This window comes from Cervus canadensis, chromosome 14 (genome assembly GCF_019320065.1).
Source record: "Cervus canadensis isolate Bull #8, Minnesota chromosome 14, ASM1932006v1, whole genome shotgun sequence".
In the NCBI taxonomy this organism is placed as follows: domain Eukaryota; kingdom Metazoa; phylum Chordata; class Mammalia; order Artiodactyla; family Cervidae; genus Cervus; species Cervus canadensis.
Window position 1 is genome coordinate 33,116,708 of NC_057399.1, and position 18,805 is coordinate 33,135,512.

Here is an 18,805-nt window from a genome sequence, read left to right on the forward strand (position 1 = left end):
TTTCATTTTGTAAGCTTTGATTTGAGTTTGTATTTTTTCTTGGTTTGGTTTTAAATTTATCTCCTAGGTATGTAAAGTATACTAATAAGATGTTTCTTATACATGTTCCTATTTTTATATACATAAAAGTTATTCATATACCTGAATTATGCTGGGAAATGCTAATGTGAGGATTCAAACATAGGCAGAGGGAAAAAGTTCTTACTCTTGTTAACCAAGCCTGTCTTCTGTAGGCTAATATCTGTATACCACCCCTTTGTAGCAGATATATTTACAACAAAAATTTATTAATACTGCAGATGTAAAGAACTGTAATTGTAAAGAAGGTCATACAGATCTGTTTGAATTCCTGATGGGAAATGCTGGTATGTTTCATTTAACTCTGCAGTAAAGAAACTTGGATTTTACTATGCAATGAAATTTTCTCCTTTAGTAATTATATATAGGTTTAGAAGAAGTATTATTAGTTAAAAGAAGATATAAGCATCTATAGTGCTGAAGCTGGAGTTTACCTACTTAATCCTAATATAAGGTTAAACTTCAATTTAATTTGAGTCCCTTTGATATTACTGAAAAAACATGAAGATCATGGTAAAATATTTTTTGTTTTGAAACACCTCATACTTTGTAGAGTACTTTGGTATTATATTGAATTATTCAAGGGAAATATTATTCCAATCTTAGAGAAACTGATTTTCCCAAAGCCAAAGAGTTTTTAAGACCACACAGTTGTATCAATAGTTACTTAAGCTAATAGTGGCCAGAAATGGTTCTGGGTTCTTACGAATCCTTGGGTACAGAGTTTGTTCTGATTAGATCAAGCCCAGGCCAATGATCATACTGATTTTAAATAGCCCTAAATGAACTGAATTCATCTCATTGAAGCAGACATGCCTTTCTGCTTATTTCAAGTTGAATATAGAGGCTGTAAAAAGTATTAAGTATGAAGCAGTCATTTATTCTTAACTTTTCTGTGGTTTCTTAACAGACATTTGGAACAAAACAGGAGCTGTTAAGTTGGTCAGATGGTCTCCTGACAATAGTGTTGTGGTAGTGACCTGGGAATATGGAGGCCTTTCTTTATGGAGTGTATTTGGAGCCCAGCTGATTTGTACACTTGGAGGAGATTTTGCGTGAGTCAGTAAAGAAATTTTGGACAAAATAACTCCATTTTCTCTGAGACAATACACACACACGCGCGCATGCAAACTTTGTCATACAGCTACCAGTTTGCCTTATTTGACTTTTACCCCAAAACAGTTTATAAGGTTCAAAGTTAATTTATTTAGAATGTATCAATTCTTCATACATCCATCCTCTTTCAGTTGATTGTTCCTTCAATAAAAATGCATTTATTTATCGAACCCCTGTTGTGTATGTGATAAATGTTTGATTCAAGGCTAAATCACACATGAATCTATGTTCAAAGAGCTTATTATCTAATAAGAGCTGTAAACTATTTATAGAAGTAGCCAGTAGAAAGTGAAAAATTACATTATCTCATTGAGTTAATATAGGTTCTCTGTGGGTTAACACTCTGCCCATTTCATGTACTACCCTGAACTTTAGTCCTGACATAATGAGCATACCTGCCCAAACTGCATGACCCTGTCAAGAAATTATTGAGTACCTGGAAGACTGTATCTTAGTGACGTACCTAGGTATATTGGCCAGGAGTCTCATATTTCACACAGTACTGTGTATTTCTCTTTCAAAGGAAGAAAATCATTTTTTAAAAAATTAAAGCTAAATGTTTTATGCAATTAGAAGATTCTTTCTAATTTTCTGTTCTGTTTCAGTTATAGGTCAGATGGTACCAAAAAAGATCCCCTTAAAATCAACTCCATGGTAAGTTCTATAAAATATTGACACGGTGTAGAAAACTTGGTTTTTTTCTTCTTCCTGTTTTCCCTTCATACTGACCTAATAAAATTAAAAAGCTCTTCTAATCTCGTGAGACTCTTCTTACACAGTTCTTGCTTTAATGAAAGTGTTAACGTTTAACAGTCTGTCTTTAACAGACTATCTAATTTTTAGTGTTTGATTTTTACTTTGTTTTGATGTGTCCAGCAAGGCCTGTCATCTCTGTGAACACAGTGACTGTTCAGATCAGGCGTTTGTTTTTCCAAAACATACCTGCATTTTTTATGTTACTCAACACCCACTTCCCGTAGCCTCCTTTTAATGTGAAGTGCTCTTTGGGTCTTTTTCCTAGAGGACATGTACATTATATCAAAAGAATTGTATATCAAAAGAATTGCAGTCCTTGTTGTAATAGTATTTTTACAATCAATTTTCAACAGCTTCTGTAGAAAACAGTGAGGTATAACTACCCTGTCTTTACATAAAATCATTTTCTTACTATAGCCCCCTGCTTACCACCTTTGTGATGTTCGTGGCTGTGAGGCTCAGGCTTATCACTGCCTTTCTCCCCTGCTCCACGGAGGAAGGCATTTTCTGATAGTGGGTTTCTCAAAGAATTTAAACCACCGTGGTTGCCTTGAACAGGGGTTTCCAGCCTTTCATCACCAAGGATCCCATCTGATGACTCTCCACACCTTCATACTTTTAAGTTTTCAAACACCGTTTCTGTGACTGCCCATCAGTGCTTCTGAATGGCATGCAACAAATGCAACAAGTGGTGTTACCAGCCTCATTAAGCTGATATTTTAATCACAAACTAAGGATCTAAGCATTTTAGTTAACATGTGCAACTGAAACTTTTCAAGGGAAAGCAGACCTTGTGAAATTTTGCAGCAATTCATGGACCTCTCCTCCCCTCAATAGTATTTTCTTGGCCTTGCAGGATGGGAATTACTACTCTTCCCATGATTTTTTTTTTTTTAAAGTGATTTTCACAGTCATGAAATCTAGTTAGAGAATATTAAAATTGACTGGGCCTGGTTAATTTCTTTGAGCTCTCTCATTTTATAGAGGAAGAAACTTACACCCTGTAAAACCAAATAGTTTGGCCAAGATAGTACAACTAAAGGGTAGGCAAGCTGCAGTGGAAACCCTAGTCTTAGAGTCGCCAGTCCATTTTCTTTGTTCTGTACAAGATTGTATCTGTTGCAGTGCTTGTTTGTCAAGCTTCATCTATGTAATGTGGATCTTGTCTCTGTGAGGAAGTTCTTTGTATTTGAGAGGCAGTTAAACTAATAGAGAAGTTACAGAGAGCAGTAGGCATTTCTTAGGATTTGTAGCTAGAATTAGTACATAGTGTTTTCACTATTCTAGGTGGAGAGCAGTGAGGGTTTCTACTGGTGATCTAAGATGTAGTAGATGTAGGTATATGATTCTTGTCTGTGTTGTTTGCCATGGTATCTCCAGCCTTCAGAAGTAATTAATAATGCTTATTGTTGGTTATTTGAGAATTTAAATATTTAAAACCAGGAAAAATAATTTTCTATTGCTTTGATTTCCCCCTTCTTCTTTTTCTTCCCCCCTCTTTCCCTAAGAGCTGGGGTGCTGAAGGCTATCACCTCTGGGTAATCAGTGGATTTGGTTCTCAAAATACTGAAAATGAGTCTGACTCCAAGAGTATAGTTAAACAGCCTGGTATTCTACTGTTTCAGTTTATCAAGAGTGCACTCACTGTAAACCCTTGTATGGTAAGTTTATTTAATTAAAACTCTGTTTGGTTTTGTTTTTAATGGCTTTCATGTTAGAATATCAGACACAGATATGCCCTTATGACACAGATATGTTGCATGTACTCCTAAAATTGGCATATGATCTTCTTTTGTATATTTTCTGTGATTATTAGGTTTCTTTTTAATTTATATTAAATAATACCCCCAAATTTTATTTCTGAGCAGGATTAGCTTTTGGAGGGGATAGGCTGCGGGATCTTAGTTCCCTGACCAGGGATCAGACCTGCGCCCTCTGCAGTAGATGCACTGAGTTGTAACCACTGGACCACCACGGACGTCCCATGCTTTTTTTTTTTTTAAAGTAGGATCATAAGCAACTTGAGGAAAAGCAGTGTTTACAGATTTACTTGAATAAAATTTAGTGTTAATAGCATTTCCCAAAGTGTGTTCCACCAGGCACAATTTGTGAGAAATATAAATAGCAATTATATAGAATAAGAAGAAGTTCTGTTGTCTTGTGTGAAATAAAGCAGTTAAACAAAGCTGTAGAGATTTTTTTAGCATAGGAATCTAGTCTTTAATATGCTAATGTGCGTCATAAAAGTCCAGGAGTTGGTATATAAAAAGCAATATTTCCCAAGCTTACTTACCTATGAATTTTTAAGGAAGACCTGCAAGAAAATAAGCCTAAAATCCTGCTTTGGGAAACACTGCCCCAAATTATAACATAAATTCATGTTTATCAGTCTGAAATATGATATTAATATGCTATATGTAAGAACAGTATATGTTGCATGATAGAAATGCATATCTTAGTATCTGCCGTCAGTGGGTTTTTAAATATATGGTGCGACCAGTTTCTAATTAAAATTTACAACACACTGAGAAAGAATGAAAATACTGTGGATCTCAGACCTTACTACTGTAGTTGAATAATAAAAAAAAAACAAGGATAGAGGATTTCTTCCTCTGCTCCCTCATCCAAAATAATAATATAAAAACACCCTGAGTTTTATGTTAAGATGATGTTTGGACTACAATGGGAAGATGAGGGGTCAGGGTGCTGATCTGTCTAATTTATAAAAAACAGTGAGTGAATAATCTGCCTACATTTGAAAACACTGGCCTTTCACAAAAGTAAAAACTTTTTGTCTAAATGTCTTCAGAGCCTGGCATATCCCTTGGTACTAAGCATGCATTCACCAAGCAGTTATTGAATTGTTCTGAACCAGGACCACAGATGTAGGCTACTCTTCCTCCTCCCCATGATTTAAAAGATCCTCCAGAATCCAGTTATCCCTGTGTCTAATCCACTTCTTGCCGTGTGGGCACATGAGTGAGCATATACACAAAGTGTCTGACCAGACACGTTTTCTTATCACCATTCATGAGATACTTTATATAAAACTGCTTTGTAAACTGTAGACATTGAGTAGTTTTATTCAGTTTTCAGATGGAAAATCTCTCATAGCATTGCCATTTTGAAGTAGTTGTGAAAGATACTGCTATAGCAGTTGTAACCCTGGGCGTGTTTTGGAATCTATATGATAAACTTTAATAAAGATTTTTTTACACTGGGAAGAAATCATTAAAATGTTGCCTGTTAGTCTTAAATGTAACAGTGTGAGCAATTTTTATGTAGTCTTGTCCTCTGTGAGGAAAATCAACACTGAAATGTATGGTATATTTTAAGCAATAAAACTAAATTGACATTTTACTTTCCACCACCTTATATTGACTTGTTTTTATTTGCTTTCCTTCCCTCTGCTTCCTTTTCCCTCATCTAGAGTAACCAAGAGCAAGTGTTGCTTCAGGGGGAGGATCGATTGTACTTGAACTGTGGAGAGGCCTCACAGAGCCAGAATCCCAGGAGTTCTTCAGCTCACTCTGATCACAAAACCCGTCGGGAAAAGAGCCCCTTTGCAGATAGCAGTTTAGAGTCTCAGAGTTTAAGCACTTTACTTGGTCATCGGCATTGGCATGTAGTACAGGTAAGTCTTCAGATACTGTTGACTAGTGACTTAGTCCTTGCTAAGGTAGCACCTAAAACAGATGTTTAAGTAATTCATTTGCTGCTTTAGAGAACTGAGGAGCTTTCTAACCTTTTTTGACTGTGACTCTCTTCTGCTTTTCTGTGCTCTTGTCCTCTTGTCTTCTCCTTTCTTTCCCCCTGATGTAGATTGTATTCCCACCTGCTTTAAGTCCATTAGTAAGTGAATAGTTTGAAAAACTACAAGTGTATGCTTTGCCCTTTTACTGTGCAGGACTGTTTATTTTACTCCCAGCCTTCTTTTGGTACAAATTTGGCTCTAGATTTGCAGAGGGAGAAGTGTGGTAATTTCATGAAAAGTGACAGTCAGTCAGTCCCTTGTCCAGATGACCCTGTAGTCCTAATGGATGCACATTGAGGTTAATTGCCTGACTCTGGACCCAAGTTGAAGACTTGTGATTAGTCTAGAGCGTTACTGTTAATAATTTTATTGTTACTTGGTCTTACTACAGATTATTTACTCATTCTGATATAACTTTCAAATTAGTGATTTCTTTTAATAATTCTGATAAATTGACATTTAATATAGAAATTAATACTGAGTTTTGAAAACAAAATTAATTTGGACAAATTAGTAAATTGAAGTTTCTTGAAAGAAACTTTCATACATATTTCAGAGTCCTGAGTGTTTTCTTCCCAGTTTTGTCACCAAAGTGTCTTAGGTACATCAGAGTCTACTCTTGAGTTAGTTTCTTTTAGTCATTGTCTATTTCCACAATTCTTTGTCTTCTACATTCTATACTTTTACCTTACTAGCTTACTTCACCTCCCATGTTATTTTCAGTTGACTTTGAGTGGAGATAATGAGAGATAGAAGAATGGTCACTGTGTGAAAAATTAAAGGAAGAATATCTCCTACATTGACATGTGGTATACACTAAAAGAAAATGTATTTAACTTACATTGATAAATTCATAAAATCAAACAATGTGCATACCATTTTATAATTAGTAACAGTTATTAAATAAAACTGCGTCAGCTACTTCCTTGACTAAAATTTTCCACTGCTCCCTTCTCTCCTATAGCCATTTCTCTGCTATTTTCATTCCCCCATACTTTGAACTATTCATTCTACACTGACCTAGCATGAATGCCAGTTCTGCCTAGCCAGGTCTGTGTTGCCAGAGAGCCAAGTAGAGCAGAGGATCGAAGAAGGTAGGTCTGGAACTCAAAAATCCATCAGGCAATAACAAAAATGGAACTTCCTTCCAGCTCAAAAATTCAGTGATTCTGTGATTCATAGCCATTTATGAAGTATCCTGTGTTAGAAGCATATAATACTGCTTTTACAACTTCAGACAAATAGGTACTAGCAAGATTCTTCTGTCATTCTGTTCTTTAGACATCTAAAATATTCAGAAAGATGAACTTAACTCTAGCTTTACCTAATGGTTTCCATTTCCTTAAAACTAATAAAAATAATGCTAGAGTTGTTGTATTCCCCCCAAATTAAGTTATAATGGACTCATAGAATTTTTAGAGCTGGAAGGACCTTAGCAATCATGTAGTCCAACTAGATTTTATACATGAGGAAATTGAAGCTCAGGGAAGTTAGGTGACTTGCCCAAGGTCACACAGCAGAATAGTGGCAGACTTGATCCTTATCATGATACAAATTAAGGGAATAATAGAACCTATTTTAAAACCTAGGTACTAAATGTTGAAGCATATAATATACTGCTGACTTAGATCTAGTAATAAAACCTAGCATGTGCCTACTTGGCATTGTTTTTACTTTGAGTTGCCCTATGCTATGTTTGCTGGTAATCCAGCCACAAGAGTCAATGCAGTGTTTTGGTGGTGTGTGTTTGGTAGTGTGGTTTACAGTATCCATATGATGCTAATGCTTTACCTTCCAGACATTTTAGCCTTTAGTAAGTATTCCCGGAATAAACACGGGTGCCTGTCTAATTCTGCCTTCAGCACACTCTCTTGTCCAGGAGTGCCTGCATCCTCCATCAAAGTAGCTTTGTGTGATTAATATTTTGTATGCTTCTTGTACAGCTTAGAGTTCATCAGATGAGCTCAACTAATTCTGCTGCTCTGTCTGTTCCCCATCTAGACTCCTAGGTTTTTTGTTTGTTTAAGCTTTCTACCTTATAGTCATTAGTTTCCTGGTCAGAAGATTCTTTGTTAATTATGTTTCCTCCTTTAACAAAAATAACACAAATGCATACTTGTCAGAAGCAGGGTAATGTATCAGGCACTTTGTTAGGGAGGTCAGCAAAGGCTATTGTAATTTATAAATTGCCATGTAATTTACAAATTTATAAGTTTTATATTGTAAAGGCTATTTAGTTTATAAATGATTTGCTCTCATTCCTACAATGTGAATCAAGTGTTCCAGTTATTTGGCACAGATCAGATCTCCTAGGATGATGGTTTTCACAGTCTCACCAGATACAGACAGAAGTAAATCTGAGGAGGAGACAGGGTTTTAGCAGAATGACTTTAAAGGAAAAAAGGTGGATTTAGGTTCTATGAGAGATGGAAAAATCCTAAGTTGTTAAGAGTAGAGATTCTGTAGCTTAGCACTGGATTTCCCAGTGGTGTGACATGACTTTTGTGCCCTGAGTATGTAGTCCTGACCTGAATTTCTTCGTCATTCATTAGCCACCTCTTTTCTTAGTTTTGCCATTTTCTGTTCTCAGTATTAGGGGTGGAACTCAAAGTTCAGGTAATATGTAGATCTCCTGGGGAAAATTTTTTGTTCTTATTTCATAGCATCTTCAAGACATAAAACTGTATAAATAAAGCTTCAATGTAAGTTTTGAAAGCAAACCATTTGCCATTTGTGGCATCTCATACACTTTTGGAGGATAGAAGAATAAATTGTTTTCTCTTAGATATTCATCAGAGTCTGATCAAATGATAAGATTTAACCTTGGTTCCTATGATTAGAAACTCTTCATGTTGGAATCCACTTTGGCAGTGAGATCTCACTTCCCACTTTACCCACTCACACGTTTCATAAATACTATGAAATACCAAGGTTTGGGGGAAGTGGGGCATTTTGTTTGTTTGTTTGTTTTTTCAGTGTCTTGAGTGCTAGCTCAGTTGTACTCCAGGAACATCCTTCATCAAGTGACTATTTTTATTTTCTTCATTCAAAAAAAGAATTTCACTTATAGCTGCAAAACTACTTTCAAATTTTACTTTGCCACCTGATCATTACCTCAGATTATCATTATTCTGAACTAATTTCACCCATCATAATGAATTTTACTAGTTGGCCTGAATGGTACAGCATAACTGTTAAGATACAAGTTAAGCATTCTTCAAGTATATCTATCACTTAATTCTGTAAGGTAGGCGTCCACACATCAGCAGTTCTGGGGTTAAGAACTTCCTAATGTACTAAAAGCTATTAATTTATTTAGATTTTAGGTTGACTAACTGGATAGTAAGTGAAGTCTAACAAAAATAGTTTTATGAATAAATTTTATCAAGATTAATACAGATGTTTTCAGAGTTTTTTGGGGTTTTTTTTGCTTGACTTTGGTTTCGTCTTCACGTTATACAAAGAAGCTTATTGGCTTTGATTGCATTCACTTGGCTTTTTCATTTGGCTTTCCTTTTTTAAATATGTAATAATTTTTATTTGAGTAAAAGGCAAATAAATAAATTGAAGGTTCTATAGTTATTCTGGAACAGAAGACTTTTCCTTTGTTCTGTTGTTCTGTTAATTTTCACCCTTCATTCACCATGTGCTCATGAAACTATTTAATCAGCAGACTAAGAGAAAGGTCACAGTCTCAATAAAGCTAGACTTGACTTAATCTAAATTAATATCTCACAGAGGATTTTCTAAGTTTAAAATTCTCATTAGAGTAATAAAATGACACCATGTACAAAACTGAGACAGACAGCATGGAAAGATAATCTGTTGTTGATGCTGCAGATGTAGAGTTCATATCTGTAATATATTAAAAGTACTTGTAGGTGAATAAATAGCCATGACTTATACACACTCTTTACATGTACATGGCTGTTTAGAGACAGAATAAAAACTAACCAGTTGTTTCCCTTGAGCAGTGATGTAAGAGAAGAATTTCAGTTTGTACTTTGTGTACTATTTTGTTTAAAATTTATAAGCATGCATTGATTTTTTAATCAGAAAAATAAGAAAGAGAGTTCTATTTAAAAAAAAAAACTCTTGCTGAGGCTCTGATTTTATTAGATAAGATTTTAGGGATGGTTCATATCAGCAAAACCAGACTGTTCATCTACACAATTCTTAGCTACCATTGTAGATGCTTCTCTAAATATCTTTTGTCATTCTGTTATTTATTGAGTGTTCAATATTTAAAACAAACAAACAAAAACAGTATAGAGAAAAAAGAGGAAAGCCTGATGCCTAGAAACATATAATGAAATGGATGAGACAGGAGATATGCAATATTGGCTGCTAGTAATACTCATTATTTGGGAGCACTTTAAACATTACAGGAAAATTAATCTCATATTATGATGCTAATGCTTTACATTTAAATATAGTAAACATTTCAAAAGTCTTACAAACTGATGTGTTATTTCCTAGATTTCCAGCACCTATCTAGAGAGCAATTGGCCTATACGGGTGAGTTATTTGTTACTTCGTTGGTGTTAACTTTCATTGGATGGCACGTGCTGCAAGAGGTATTCTGGGGATTGAGCCTTTCAGTGGGTGCATTGATAGAAGTTTCAGTGCTTGATTCCTTGTACATTGTTAGTGTAAATCTATAATTTTGTTAAATATAATTTAAATATGATTTTTGAATTTAGCATTTTACATTTAATTCACTTAGCAAATGTTTATTAATAGTCTGTTGTCCTGACATAATCCTTAGCTCTTTATGTCTAAATAAAAAATTCAAGGAAGAGATTTTAATTTTTTTTAATTCAGTTTTCAGCTATTGATAAACTTGGCCAGAATATTGCTGTTGTTGGCAAGTTTGGTTTTGCACATTACTCTTTACTCACCAAAAAATGGAAGCTTTTTGGAAACATTACCCAGGTTAGTCTTTTTGAAATTAAAAACCTATTTCTCAAAGTGTGGGAGAACTACAATATGAATTAAGTATAGAGTAAACCACTGTTTACTTACTAAAAAGTAAAATCAAGACATTACAAAATGACTGAACTGTGTCCAAGGGTCAGTTCTGATAAGGTACTTGGTATTTGATAATGGGATTTTGTATTGAGATAGTTGTTATTCAGTTGCTAAGTTGTGTCCAACTCTTTGCAACCCCTTGGACTGCAGCATGCCAGGCCCCGCTGTCCTTACCATCACCTGGAGTTCACCCAAGTTCATGTCCGTTGAGATAGATAGTTTGTTTTTAATTCTTGTTAAGATCAGACGCTAATCCTGTAATTGAAAATTTACTCTTCCATTTCAGGTAGAGTTCACCAGATATGATTGGAATAAATCTCCACAAATTTGAAGTCGTTCCCTGCTTGTCTGTGTACAATATAAACATCTGGGTAGCATACAAATGTGCATTTGGATTTTGCAAGAATCAAATAGAAGGAAAAGAAAAGGAAGTTGACATTTACTCAGTGCCTACTATGTACCAGGCACTTTTCATATATCTCACTGATCTTAATAACAACCCAGTGAGGGCACTGCTATTACCGTTTTATGTAGGATTCAGAGTCAGGCAGCTGGTAAATGATAAAGCCAGAATGTAAACCAAGATGTACTGAATGTGAAATGCTACATGGTTCCCAGTGACTTTGAATGATGTATTTTCTGTCTTACAGAAATACACATTTTTTTCAAAATAGGATCTGAATCATTATTAATAAAGGCCCTCGAGTAACACTTTATGTTGTGGGGAGGGAGGAATAGAGAGTAGAGCAGAAATAATTAGAGCTTTCATTGTCTGATTAGGAATATTTTACTGGCAGGAATAAATGTGTGTATATATGTGTGTGTATATATATATATATATTTTTTTTTTTTAAGGAGCAGAATATGATTGTGACAGGTGGCTTAGCCTGGTGGAATGATTTTATTGTCCTTGCATGTTATAACATAAGTGATCGTCAAGAAGAGGTATGTTTTTGTTCTCTCAGAAATAATAGATTTCATATTTTAAAAATATTAAGCATTATTTAAGGGCTTTCCAGGTGGCTCAGACAGTAAATAATCTGCCTGCCAAAGATCCCCTGGAAAAGGAAATGATAACCCACTCCACTATTTTTGCCTGGAAATCACATAGACAGAGGCAGGCTACAGTCCATGGGGTCACAAAGAGACGCAACTGAGTGACTAACACTTTTCACTTTCACAAGCATTGTTTTTGTTTTTTTTTTTTCCATTTATTTTTATTAGTTGGAGGCTAATTACTTTACAGTATTGTAGTGGTTTTTGCCATACATTGACATGAATCGGCCATGGATTTACATGTATTCCCCATCCTGATCCCCCCTCCTGCCTCCCTCCCCACCCCATCCCTCTGGGTCTTCCCAGTGCACCAGCCCTGAGCACTTGTCTCATGCATCCAACCTGGCCTGGTGATCTGTTTCACCCTTGATAGTATGCTTGTTTCAATGCTGTTCTCTCAAAACATCCCACCCTCGCCTTCTCCCACAGAGTCCAAAAGTCTGTTCTGTATATTTGTGTCTCTTTTTCTGTTTTGCATGTAGGGTTATCGTTACCATCTTTCTAAATTCCATGTATATGTATTGGTCTTTATCTTTCTGGCTTACTTCACTCTGTATAATGGGCTCCAGTTTCATCCGTCTCATTAGAACTGATTCAAATGAATTCTTTTTAACGGCTGAGTAATATTCCATGGTGTATATATACCACAGCTTCCTTATCCATTCATCTGCTGATGGGCATCTAGGTTGTTTCCATGTCCTGGCTATTATAAACAGTGCTGCGATGAACATTGGGGTGCATGTGTCTCTTTCAGATCTGGTTTCCTCTGTGTGTATGCCCAGGAGTGGGATTGCTGGGTCGTATGGCAGTTCTATTTCCAGTTTTTAAAGAAATATCCACACTGTTCTCCATAGCGGCTGTACTAGTGTGCATTCCCACCAACAGTGTAAGAGGGTTCCCTTTTCTCCACACCCTCTCCAGCATTTATTGCTTGTAGACTTTTGGATAGCAGCCATTCTGACTGGCGTGTAATGGTACCTCATTGTGGTTTTGATTTGCATTTCTCTTGATAATGAGCGATGTTGAGCATCTTTTCATGTGTTTGTTAGCCATCTGTATGTCTTCTTTGGAGAAATGTCTGTTTAGTTCTTTGGCCCATTTTTTTGATTGGGTCATTTATTTTTCTGGAATTGAGCTGCAGGAGTTGCTTGTATATTTTTGAGATTAATCCTTTGTCTGTTCTTCATTTGCTATTATTTTCTCCCAATCTGAGGGCTGTCTTTCACCTTGCTTATGGTTTCCTTTGTTGTGCAAAAGCTTTTAAGTTTCATTAGGTCCCATTTGTTTAGTTTTGCTTTTATTTCCAATATTCTGGGAGGTGGGTCATAGAGGATCCTGCTGTGATTTATGTCGGAGAGTGTTTTGCCTATGTTCTCCTCTAGGAGTTTTATAGTTTCTGGTCTTACATTTAGATCTTTAATCCATTTTGAGTTTATTTTTGTGTATGGTGTTAGAAAGTGTTCTAGTTTCATTCTTTTACAAGTGGTTGACCAGTTTTCCCAGCACCACTTGTTAAAGAGGTTGTCTTTTTTCCATTGTATATCCTTGCCTCCTTTGTCAAAGATAAGGTGTCCATAGGTACGTGGATTTATCTCTGGGCTTTCTATTCTGTTCCATTGATCTATATTTCTGTCTTTGTGCCAGTACCATACTATCTTGATGACTGGCTTTGTAGTAGAGCCTGAAGTCAGGCAGGTTGATTCCTCCAGTTCCATTCTTCTTTCTCAAGATTACTTTGGCTAGTCGAGGTTTTTTGTATTTCCATACAAATTGTGAAATTATTTGTTCTAGTTCTGTGAAGAATACTGTTGGTAGCTTGGTAGGGATTGCATTGAATCTATAGATTGCTTTGGGTAGTATAGTCATTTTGACAATATTGATTCTTCCAATCCATGAACACGGTATATTTCTCCATCTGTTTGTGTCCTCTTTGATTTCTTTCATCAGTGTTTTATAGTTTTCTATGTATAGGTCTTTTGTTTCTTTAGGTAGATATACTCCTAAGTATTTTATTTTTTTTGTTGCAATGGTGAATGGTATTGTTTCCTTAATTTCTTTCTTTCTGTTTTCTCATTGTTAGTGTATAGGAATGCAAGGGATTTCTGTGTGTTAATTTTATATCCTGCAACTTTACTATATTCGTTGATTAGCTTTTATATTCATTGATTAGCTTTTTAGTAATTTTCTGGTAGAGTCTTTAGGGTTTTCTATATAGAGGATCATGTCATCTGCAAACAGTGAGAGTTTCACTTCTTCTTTTCCTATCTGGATTCCTTTTACTTCTTTTTCTGCTCTGATTGCTGTGGCCAAAACTTCCAAAACTATGTTGAATAGTAGTGGTGAGAGTGGGCACCCTTGTCTTGTTCCTGATTTCAGGGGAATGCTTTCAATTTTTCACCATTGAGGGTAATGCTTGCTGTGGTTTGTCATATATAGCTTTTATTATGTTTGAGTTTGTTCCTTCTATTCCTGCTTTCTGGAGAGTTTTAATCATAAATGGATGTTGAATTTTGTCAAAGGCTTTTTCTGCATCTATTGAGATAATCATATGGCTTTTATCTTTCAATTTGTTAAGTGTGGTGTATTACATTGATTGATTTGCGGATATTAAAGAATCCTTGCATTCCTGGGATAAAGCCCACTTGGTCATGGTGTATGATTTTTTTAATATGTTGTTGGATTCTGTTTGCTAGAATTTTGTTAAGGATTTTTGCATCTGTGTTCATCAGTGATAATGGCCTGTAGTTTTCTGTTTTTGTGGCATCTTTGTCTGGTTTTGGAATTAGGGTGATGGTGGCCTCATAGAATGAGTTTGGAAGTTAACCTTCTTCTGCAATTTTCTGGAAGAGTTTGAGTAAGATAGGTGTTAGCTCTTCTCTAAATTTTTGGTAGAATTCAGCTGTGAAGCCATCTGGTCCTGGGCTTTTGTTTGCTGGAAGAGTTCTTATTACAGTTTCGATTTCCTTGCTTGTGATGGGTCTGTTAAGATCTTCTGTTTCTTCCTGGTTCAGTTTTGGAAAGTTATACTTTTCTAAGAATTTGTCCATTTCTTCCAAGTTGTCCATTTTATTGGCATAGAGCTGCTGGTAGTAGTCTCTTATGATCCTTTGGATTTCAGTGTTGTCTATTGTGATCTCTCCATTTTCATTTCTAATTTTGTAATTTGGTTCTTCTCCCTTTGTTTCTTAATGAGTCTTGCTAATGGTTTGTCAATTTTGCTTATTTTTTCAAAAATCCAGCTTTTAGCTTTGTTGATTTTTGCTATGGTCTCTTTAGTTTCTTTTGCATTTGTTTCTGCCCTAATTTTTAAGATTTCTGTCCTTCTACGAACCCTGGGGTTCTTCATTTCTTCCTTCTTTAGTTGCTTTAGGTGTAGAGTTAGGTTATTTATTTGACTTTTTTCTTGTTTCTTGAGGTAAGCCTGTAATGCTATGAACCTTCCCCTTAGCACTGCTTTTACAGTGACCCATAGATTTTGGGTTGTTGTGTTTTCATTTTCATTTGTTTCTATGCATATTTTGATTTCTTCTGTGATTTGTTGGTTATTCAGAAGCGTGTTATTTAGCTTCCATATGTTTGAATTTTTAATAATTTTTTTCCTGTAATTGAGATCTAATCTTACTGCACTGTGGTCAGAAAAGATGATTCAATCTTTTTGAATTTCCCAAGGCTAGATTTATGGCCCAGGATGTGATCTGTTCTGTCGAAGGTTCCGTGTGCACTTGACAAAAAGGTGAAACTGATTGTTTTGGGGTGAAATGTCCAATAGATATCAATTAGGTCTAGCTGGTCCATTGTGTCATTTAGAGTTTGTGTTTGTGTTTCCTTGTTAATTTTCTGTTTAGTTGATCTATCCATAGTTGTGAGTGGGGTATTAAAGTCTCCCACTATTATTGTGTTACTGTTAATTTCCCCTTTCATACTCGTTAGCATTTGCCTTACATATTGCAGTGCTCCTATGTTGGGTGCATATATATTTATAATTGTTACATCTTCTTGGATTGATCCTTTGATCATTATGTAGTGTCCTTCTTTGTCTCTTTTCACAGCCTTTATTTGAAAGTCTATTTTATCTGATATGAGCATTGCATCTCCTGCTTTCTTTTGGTCTCCGTTTGCGTGAAATATTTTTTTCCAGCCCTTCACTTTCAGTGTGAATGTGTCCCTTGTTTTGAGGTGGGTCTCTTGTAGACAGCATATATAGGGGTCTTATTTTTGTATCCATTCAGCCAGTCTTTGTCTTTTGGTTGGGGCATTCAGCCCATTTATATTTAAGGTAATTATTGATAGGTGTGGTCCCGTTGCCATTTACTTTGTTGTTTTGGGTTAGCGTTTTACAGCCTTTCTGTGTTTCCTGTCTAGAGAAGATCCTTTAGCATTTGTTGAAGAGCTGGCTTGGTGGTGCTGAATTCTCTCAGCTTTTGCTTGTCTGTAAAGCTTTGAATTCTCCTTCATATCGGAATGAGATCCTTGCTGGGTACAGTAATTTAGGTTGTAGGTTATTCTCTTTCGTTACTTTAAGTATGTCCTGCCATTCCCTTCTGGCCTGAAGGGTTTCTATTGATCAGCTGTTATCCTTATGGGAATCCCTTTGTGTGTTATTTGTTGTTTCTCCCTTGCTGCTTTTAATATTTCTTCTTTGTGTTTGATCTTTGTTAATTTGACTAATATGTGTCTTGGGGTGTTTCGCCTTAGGTTTATCCTGTTTGGAACTCTCTGGGTTTCTTGGACCTGTGTGACTATTTCCTTCCCCATTTTAGGGAAGTTTTCAGCTATTATCTCCTTGAGTATTTTCTCATGGCCTTTCTTTTTGTCTTCTTCTTCTGGGACTCCTATGATTCGAATGTTGGGGTGTATCACATTGTCCCAGAGGTCCCTGAGGTCCTCATTTCTTTTGATTATCATTATTCTAAATTCTTTTTCAGGTAGATTCCCTATCTCCTCCTCTTTTGTTTGACTTGGTAGGCATTTTTCATGTTCCTTTACCTGCTGAGTATTTCTCTGCCTTTCCATCTTGTTTAGATTGCTGTGTCTGGAGTGGCCTTTCTGTATTCTGGTGGTCTATGGTTCGTTTTTATTGTGGAGGTTTCTCCCAGTGGGTGGGGTTGGATGATTGGCTTGTCAAGGTTTCCTGGTTAGGGAAGCTTGCATTGGTGTTCAGGTGCGTGGAACTGGATTTCTTCTCTCTGGAGTGCAGTGGAGTGTCCAGTAGTGAGTTTTGAGATGGGTCTATGTGTTAGGTGTGATTTTGGGTATCCTGTATGTTGACGCTCATGGCTATGTTCCTGCGTTGCTGGAGAATTTGCATGGTATGTCTTGCTCTGGAACTTATTGGCTCATGGATGATGGTTGGTTTCAGTGTAGGTATGGAGGCTTTTGGATGATCTCTTATTACTTAATGTTCCCTTCTGGTGTTCTCAGGTTTTGGGCTTAACTCTCCTGCCTCTGGATTTCAGTCTTATTCTTCCAGTAGCCTCAAGACTTCTCCAACTATACAGCACTGATAATAAAACTTCTAGGTTAATGGTGAAAAGATTCTGCACCATGAGGGACACCCAGAGAGGTTCACAGAGTTACATGAAGAAGAGGAGAGGGAGGAGGGAGATAGAGATGAGCAGGAGGAGAAAAAGGGGGACTCAAGAGGAGAGAGACAGGTCTACGCAGTTCTCTGTTCCCTGAGTGTTCTCCGAAGCCCAGACACCCACAGAGATTCACAGAATTGGATTGGGAAGAGAAGGGGGAGGGAGAAAATAGAGGTGATCTGAGGGAGAAAACGGAGAGTCAAAAGTGGGAGAGAGTAATCAAGACACTCCTGAATAAAAATGGATACTGAACATTGGATTCTTAAATGTCCAAAATTGATATCAAATACTGAAAAACAAAGATTAAAAATATAGAGTAGAGGTTAGACTCTTAAAAATACAATATTAAAAACAAAAACACAAAAAATTTAAGAAATATATATGAAGTTTGGTTTAAAAATAGGGCCTCTTTTTTTTTTTTGCAAGGTTATAGTGAAATGAAAATGAACATGTATATTATCAAGGGTGAAACAGATCACCAGCCCAGGTTGGATGCATGAGACAAGTGCTCGGGGCTGGTGCACTGGGAAGACCCAGAGGGATCACGTGGAGAGGGAGGTGGGAGGGGGGATTGGGATGGGGAATCATGTAAATCCGTGGCTGATTCATGTCAATGTATGGCAAAAACCACTACAATATTGTAAAGTAATTAGCCTCCAACTAATAAAAATAAATGGAAAAAAGAAAAAAATTTAAGGAGTAATAGAGGACTTTAGAAGAAAATAAGAGAAAAAGATAAAAAAAGAAACAAAAATTTTTTTAATTAAAAAAATAGTGAAAATATATGAAAATGAAAGTTAAGGAGTAATAGGAAATTTTAAATGAAAATAAAAGAGAAAAAATTAAAAAAAATTTTTTTAATTAAAAAAAAAGTCAAAATATATCTAGGAATTTCTCTGGAGCTGTTGTGGGCAGTGTGGGTTCAGTTCAGTTTCAGATAGCTCCTTGTTCGAGCTTACACTTCTCGATATCTATAGGCCCCTTCTGGTGTAGTTGGTGTTAACTACAGGGAGTTTAATCTGTCACTGTCACCTGTCACTTCTGAAGCGGTTCCCTTTGTTTATTTGGCTTCTGTTTGCCGGTCTCTGCAGTGTCTAATTTCCGCCCTGACACACGCGGGCGGAGGTGGTCTCTTGCTTAGGTTTGCTTGTTCAGTCGTGCTGCGGGGAGGGAGGGGCGCTGCAGACAAGTGTCACCGGCGTGTGTGGGGAGCACTCGCAGTGTTCCGGCCACACTGGGTTTGCCCCCGCTTGCGGTGGGCGTGTGTGCTTCCCCCGCCTACACTGCTCAGGCTCCAGGCTGCTCTATAGGGAGCCAGCCCTGCGTTGCGTGCGGTTCCAGTTTTCGGGTGTTCCACAAAAGCACGGACTCGGTTGGGCCTGCGTTTTGTGCCTTCCCCACCCGAGCAGCTCAGGCAGCCAGGAACTTGAGG

At 36.6% G+C, this 18,805-nt stretch overlaps 1 protein-coding gene across 4 annotated transcripts in view; it reads left to right on the forward strand.

Moving 5' to 3' along the window:
* RIC1 (RIC1 homolog, RAB6A GEF complex partner 1) overlaps positions 1–18,805 on the forward strand; it is a 143,954-nt gene that overhangs the window by 104,697 nt on the left and 20,452 nt on the right. For all 4 annotated transcript variants that reach the window (XM_043487202.1, XM_043487205.1, XM_043487204.1 and 1 more), the window contains 7 exons: positions 989–1,133; positions 1,800–1,848; positions 3,459–3,611; positions 5,381–5,584; positions 10,184–10,222; positions 10,529–10,639; positions 11,591–11,680. In XM_043487202.1, coding sequence (XP_043343137.1) covers positions 989–1,133; positions 1,800–1,848; positions 3,459–3,611; positions 5,381–5,584; positions 10,184–10,222; positions 10,529–10,639; positions 11,591–11,680 — 791 coding nt within the window. The remainder of the gene's footprint in view (positions 1–988; positions 1,134–1,799; positions 1,849–3,458; positions 3,612–5,380; positions 5,585–10,183; positions 10,223–10,528; positions 10,640–11,590; positions 11,681–18,805) is intronic.